At 50.6% G+C, this 7500-nt stretch overlaps 1 protein-coding gene across 6 annotated transcripts in view; it reads left to right on the top strand.

The window, feature by feature from the left end:
• LOC146257837 (uncharacterized) overlaps positions 1-7500 on the top strand; it is a 41228-nt gene that overhangs the window by 20341 nt on the left and 13387 nt on the right. For 4 of the 6 annotated variants that reach the window (XM_084675022.1, XM_084675023.1, XM_084675027.1 and 1 more), the window contains 2 exons: positions 1087-1164; positions 4111-4314. In XM_084675022.1, the coding sequence (XP_084531148.1) occupies positions 1087-1164; positions 4111-4314 (282 nt within the window). Of the gene's footprint in view, positions 1-85; positions 183-1086; positions 1165-4110; positions 4315-7500 lie in introns of all 6 variants that reach the window. The other 2 variants (XM_084675025.1, XM_084675026.1) reach the window with 1 other exon arrangement.

Here is a 7500-nt window from a genome sequence, read left to right on the forward strand (position 1 = left end):
CCTCTCCCTCCCTCCCTCCCTCCCTCCCTCCCTCCCCTCCTCCCCCCTCCCCTCTTCTCTCCCCTCCCCTCTCCGTGATCACCAGGAGGCCGGTTGAACCTGTGGTCTGGTAGCAGCATGTCAGCCAGACCTTCACCCTGTATCTGCTTCTAATAACACACAACAGCCAGAGAGCACAGAGGGTAAGCAGCTAAGCTGGGAGGGAGGGGGAGAGAGAGAAAGGGAGTGGGAGGGAGGGGGAGAGAGGGAGGGAGAGGGAGGGACATGAACAGGAGAAGAGGATAACATGATTACCTATCCACTCCAGACTTGCGAGCAACGTCAGATGTCCACAGACACACCTGCTCAGCTGATGTTGGGAGAGGGGGGAGGATGGGGGAGGAGGGGGGAGGAGAGATGAAAGATAGATGATTAAAATGAGTAATGGTGTGAGGAGATGGAAGACGATAATGCAGACAGATATCAAGTTTCTGAGAATCTCTCCCCACCCTCTCTCTTATCCTCTGTCTCTCTCTCTGTCATCCTCTATCTCTGTCTCTCTATATCTCTCTCTACCTCTCTCTCTATCTCTTGATTTCTATCTACTGTATCTATCTCTATCGAGATATTTCTCTTTTACCCTCCCTCCCTCCTTCCATCTCTCTCTCTGGCTGGGTTCAGACATGCAAACTCTTTCAGTGGAGTCTCATCGCGTGTGGCAGCAAGGTCACTGGGCTAGACAGCCAACACACTCTCTCACACACACACACACACACACACACACACACACACACACACACATACACATGAACTTATCGTGCTGCCAGAGAGGGGATTAGACTGAGAAGTGGACAGGGTTAGAAGGGTTAGGACAAGGATGTGTGTGTGTGTTTGTGTGTCTGAGTGTGATGAAGCGATTGTTGTTGTTTGTGTGCAAGATGCTTGGTGTTAGTGCAGCTCTCCGTCTGTGTGAAGCACATGCCACGCACACACAAGCAAACCAAGAATTAGAATGCAGTCGCTTTGCAGTTTGATTATAATTGATTTGCTCCTTTTTGGATCAGAGTCACACACACACTTCTGAAGTTTGTGCTTGTGTGTGTGCAGGCAGGAGACCAGACAGCGGGAGAAGCAGTTGTCCCAGCAGACACACATACAGGAGCAGATGAGAGACTCCCTTACCAGGTAGGACACATCCTGGTAGGACACATCCTGGTAGGACACATCCTGGTAGGACACATCCTGGTAGGACACATCCTGGTAGGACACATCCTGGTAGGACACATCCTGGTAGGACACATCCTGGTAGGACACATCCTGGTAGGACACACCCTGGTAGGACACATCCTGGTAGGACACATCCTGGTAGGACACATCCTGGTAGGATACATCCTGGTAGGACACATCCTGGTAGGATACATCCTGGTAGGACACACCCTGGTAGGACACATCCTGGTAGGACACACCCTGGTAGGACACATCCTGGTAGGACACATCCTGGTAGGACACACCCTGGTAGGACACACCCTGGTAGGACACACCCTGGTAGGACACATCCTGGTAGGACACACCCTGGTAGGACACATCCTGGTAGGACACATCCTGGTAGGACACACCCTGGTAGGACACATCCTGGTAGGACACACCCTGGTAGGACACACCCTGGTAGGACACATCCTGGTAGGACACACCCTGGTAGGACACATCCTGGTAGGACACATCCTGGTAGGACACACCCTGGTAGGACACACCCTGGTAGGACACATCCTGGTAGGACACATCCTGGTAGGACACATCCTGGTAGGATACATCCTGGTAGGACACACCCTGGTAGGACACACCCTGGTAGGACACACCCTGGTAGGACACACACCCTGGTAGGACACACCCTGGTAGGACACACACCCTGGTAGGACACACCCTGGTAGGACACACCCTGGTAGGACACATCCTGGTAGGACACATCCTGGTAGGACACACCCTGGTAGGACACATCCTGGTAGGACACATCCTGGTAGGACACACCCTGGTAGGACACATCCTGGTAGGACACATCCTGATAGGACACACCCTGGTAGGACACATCCTGGTAGGATACATCCTGGTAGGACACATCCTGGTAGGACACACCCTGGTAGGACACATCCTGGTAGGACACATCCTGGTAGGACACACCCTGGTAGGACACATCCTGGTAGGACACATCCTGGTAGGACACACACCCTGGTAGGACACATCCTGGTAGGACACACCCTGGTAGGACACATCCTGGTAGGACACATCCTGGTAGGACACATCCTGGTAGGACACATCCTGGTAGGATACACAGGGACAGCAGAACTGGTCCCCTCCTCCCCATCTCTCCTCTCTTTCTCCCTGCCCTCTCTTCCCCCCCTCCTCCCTCATCTCGCTCTCCTCTCTCTCGGTGGGGGTGGTATCAGTATCAGTGACTGTGAGGGCCCCTGCTTCTGTGTGGGCCCCTGGGCCTCTGCTGTGAAGATCAGAGGGGGTGTCAGTGACACAACGGTGACTCCCACAGACAGATGGAAGCCCTTATGGGCTGACCCAGGGGGCTCTGCTCACAACCACAAACACACACAACCACGAATACACAGAGCTACACACACAAACACACACACAAACACACACCTACACGTGCCTGAAATATTTGTACATAGACAGGAAGGCACACACACACACACGCACACAGGATAAGATATTGTTCTCAGGCACATGCAATGTGCACCCTACATTAGGAAAGCTTGCACGTGCTACCATGGAAACACTACTTTGCATGGATCCCCTGTCAGATTATCACACACCACCATGGACACAGTGGGATTTCCAGCCTAAATTTGGATGAGAGGAAGAGAGATTCTCCTCTTTCCTCATTTCCCCTTCTCTCTCCATTCATTCCCTCTTCCATGCTACCCCCAGCCTGGCCAAAGAACGGGGAGAACATATTTCCCTGTACCAGCACAGTTACCATGACACCTCCTCTCCTGTCTCTCCTTGTACCAGCACAGTTACCATGACACCTCCTCTCCTGTCTCTCCTTGTACCAGCACAGTTACCATGACACCTCCTCTCCTGTCTCTCCTTGTACCAGCACAGTTACCATGACACCTCCTCTCCTGTCTCTCCCTGTACCAGCACAGTTACCATGACACCTCCTCTCCTGTCTCTCCTTGTACCAGCACAGTTACCATGACACCTCCTCTCCTGTCTCTCCCTGTACCAGCACAGTTACCATGACACCTCCTCTCCTGTCTCTCCCTGTACCAGCACAGTTACCATGACACCTCCTCTCCTGTCTCTCCCTGTACCAGCACAGTTACCATGACACCTCCTCTCCTGTCTTTCCTTGTACCAGCACAGTTACCATGACACCTCCTCTCCTGTCTCTCCCTGTACCAGCACAGTTACCATGACACCTCCTCTCCTGTCTCTCCCTGTACCAGCACAGTTACCATGACACCTCCTCTCCTGTCTCTCCCTGTACCAGCACAGTTACCATGACACCTCCTCTCCTGTCTCTCCCTGTACCAGCACAGTTACCATGACACCTCCTCTCCTGTCTCTCCCTGTACCAGCACAGTTACCATGACACCTCCTCTCCTGTCAGGGTCCTCTTCTCCCCCTACTAAGGAGCAAGATCACACACAGTCTCTCTCTCTCACACACACACACCTACATACAAATATACACATACAAACTCCACTTCCTGGAGAGAAGGGGGCCAACTTCCTGTCTTTATCACAGTTGAATCAAATGAAAGGGCTGCAAGGTGGGGAGGACAAACCCCCCCCCCTCTCAGGAAGTTGGCCCCTTTCTCTCCAGGAAGTGCTGGTCTCAGTGAGTGGAGGAAACCAAGGTGTGAAAGAAGGGAGTGTTCCTCTGACGTGGGAGGTTAGCTTCTGGATCATTCTATCAAAACATGCATACCTGACACAGGCATGTGTGTGTGTGTGCGCGTGTCTTTTGTCTAAGATCTACAATATATGAACACGTGCCTACCTGGCCACTGTGTGGGTGGATACTGTAGAATCCTGTCCGAGTGTATGTGTGTGTGTGTGCACGCACGTGTGTGTTATGAGTCGTGGTGTCCCATCTGTTCCTCCCCCTCCACAGGTTGTCGGGGGAGCTGAGGGCGAAGGAGGAAAGCTGGTCGTTATGTCAACAAAAATATGACGCCTTGGGAAAGCGGCTGTTGGCATGGCAACAGAAGGAGGAAGAGGCGAGCCGGAAGTGTTCCTTGGCTGAGGAGGAAGTGACATCATTGAGGAGAGCCCTGGACCATATCCAACAGGAGAACAGAGAGCTAAGGACTAATAGGTTACTACTGCTCTGGTCCAATCACATCTCACCCTCTGTGCTAGTGTGAATGTGTGTGTGTGTGTGTGTGTGTGTGTGTGTGTGTGTTGACAGTTTAATTTGGGGACAAGGTGTGCAGTGTGAGGATAAAGCCCTAATACAATGTTCTTTCTATGAAGGCAGTGACCATATGATCCACTGCTGGGACAAGGCCCTCTGTGTTATATAAGCACACAACACCTTGCTCTCTGTCCCTCCCTCTCTCCCTTGTTTCTCTCTATCTCTCCCTCTTTCTCACACTCTACCTCTCTCTGTCTCATTCTATCTATCCGTCTGTCTGTTTTACTTCAGTTGAAACATCTAATGTCTGTGAGTGTTGGTCAGTGTTAGGGGAAACAGGGACTTCTCAATAGAGCCAGCTGAAACCAAACAGGAGGAAAGAGAGAGACAGAACCAGCGGTATTCTATGCTGTGTCCTTAATTGATCTCTTGCATGGGGTCAATGTGTGTGTGTGTGTATGTGTGTGTTCATGCTTACTGTAGAGACCAGAGGGAAGGATTGATTGGTGACTGTACTGTCTGTAACCCATTTGCCACACACACACACACGCACGCACGCACACACACCACATTCCAAGGTGGCTTTGGTTTTCCATTCATAAAACGGAGAGGTTTGGCCATTGTCACGGACCTTTGCTGACCCGCTCGAGGACATTCTGTGCCCTTTTTGATCAACCCACCGTACCCCCCCCTCCCCGTCTACCCACTTCCTGCCCCCCCTACCCTCCTAAACCCCCCCTACCCTCCTAAACCCCCCCCCCCCCCACCACCACCACCCTTCTGCAATGCCAGCCTGTGTCGGCCAGTCTAAGAATAATTAGAACAAACACTGTGTTTCACCCTAGTGGTCCAGCACCAGACACACAATGGCCCTGTTGATGTCATTCGATGGAGGGAGGGAGGGAGGGAGGGAGGGAGGGAGGGAGGGAGGGAGGGAGGGAGGGAGGGAGGGAGGGAGGGAGGGAGGGAGGGAGGGACTGTGGTTGCAGCAGTTGCTTCACACGCTGTCTGGCTCTCGCATGCACACTGCCAGGGTCAGAGAAGTCTCACGCACACACGCTCACAGTCTTTCTGTCTCACAAAACACTCACACTCTTCAGTTGCCACTTGCCGGCGAGAAAGACAAAGAGAGATAAAGAAGGAACTAGAGAGAGAGGGAGGAAAACGGATGCCATACATCATTGAGAGTTAGGAGAGGTTAGTGGAAGAATTTGAGGGACATTCTAGTTTACCGTGAAGAGTGTTCGGGAATTTTTGAGAAGTGTGTGAGAGCGTCCTGCCTCGTGGGCAGGAAGCCACAGCACAGGTCAGATAACAGAAGCTTCTAGTCGGTGGATATCAGGGTGATATACAGTCTGTCTCTGTCTCACTCTGTTTTTCACTCACTCACTCTCTCTCTCTCTCCTTTTTGTCTCAGTTTTGTGTGGAAAATCTTACACTTCTCATTCTGTTGCTTTTGTGAGATTTATTCCTTTGTTTAATCTTCATCTTTCACGTGTAAAACTCTTTGCACGGTGGTTGTCCCAGTTTTTCTAAAGTGTGTAATATGTGTGTGATTGGATTAGCACATAAATTACATTTTACATTTTATTTCAGTTTGGTAAGAATCCAAATGAGCTTTAGTGACTGACGAGTATTTTATATAACATATGAGGGGTAAAGATTACAGCCATATAGTCAAAATGATGAATGGACATATGGAGAGCATGCTGTCTCTAGTAGGGCATTTCACAGCAGGCACACACACTGTACTCACGCACATACATACATACACACACACATACTGTACACACACACAAACACACACACACACACACACACAGTCTAGTAAAGCTGGCTGGCGTGAGAGAGAGAGTGCTCACAGACTTACCCATCATTCCTCTCTCTAATCCGCCCAGACTTCCTCCTGAGGGAGGGATTCACACGCTCCAGCTCCCCAAGGGTCTCTCTCTGTCTCTCTGTCTCTCTCTCTCTCGGTCTCTTTCTGTCTCTCTCTCTGTCTCTCTCTGTCTCTGTCTGTTTCTGTCTCTCTCTCTCTCTCTGTCTCTCTGTGTCTATCTCTCTCTCTCTCTGTCAATCTTTTTAGTCTCTCCAGGTTTCTTTCTTCAGAAGATCAGAAGAGACAGACTATTTAAACAGGCCATCGGGCTCTCCCAAAGCCCTCGCGTGCACCCCCCCCGCTCAACGCACACAGGGATGTAGTGGGAGGGCTTACGTCCCAGCAGGGGGACAGGGGTGGGTGGGGGGCTGTATCAAGAGAGGTCTGACAGTGATCTGATCTCTCCAGAAGGATTAGTTTTGCAGGGGGCTGATACACTCACACACACCAACTGAACACTAATTATTTACTTAGAAATACGTAGAAAATGCCTTTTTTGAATGATGTTATCAGCTGAAGCAACCGCAAGGCTCTCTATCCTCGTGCTTGTCTCTGTCTCCACCTTGTTCCACTAAAGTAGTTCCATACATAGTCAGACTTTGAACTATGACCTGCATCAGAGCTCACCTTGGGGCCGGACGCCCAGATGTAGTAAACAGTGTCCCACTCCAGGACCGTCAGCTAGCTTTCACTCTCATGTTTACGTTAGCATGAGACGGTAGGAGACTAATCAACAATCCCAGCCTGCTTAAATGATCAGACCGGTCCTTTAGTGGTGTCTGTGCGCTTGTGTGTGTTTGTGTATGTGTGCGCGTGTTGTGCCCGATTAGCATAAACACATGGATCAAGTCATTAACAAGAGACAGACAAGCAGCTTCCCTTGACAGAAATATCATGAGGCTTCAGGCACTGACTGGCGTGTCACTGAGGGGCACAAGACAGAATCAGACAGCTTTATTTGTTAAGTAAGTTTGCACAAACAAGGAATTTACTATGACAGGAAGGTGCATATGGTAAACATGTAGTTGAACCCTTGTGCTGCCTTGGGGTCACAATGACCCATCGTCGTTCTGCGACAACTTGACCCAAATCAAAAACAATTTTAAAGCATTTTCTTTTAACCTTCGAGCTGTGGGGGGTGTGAGACAGCCTTTAGACTCACTTTATTTTTGTATGAGGTAAAGTTGTTGCAACACATGGGGGGGAGGGGGGGGTCACAATGACTGAAGGGTCACAATGACCCGAAGATAACACAAGGGTTAAATACA

Source organism: Hypomesus nipponensis, chromosome 15 (genome assembly GCF_054491055.1).
Source record: "Hypomesus nipponensis isolate SF chromosome 15, ASM5449105v1, whole genome shotgun sequence".
Taxonomy (NCBI): domain Eukaryota; kingdom Metazoa; phylum Chordata; class Actinopteri; order Osmeriformes; family Osmeridae; genus Hypomesus; species Hypomesus nipponensis.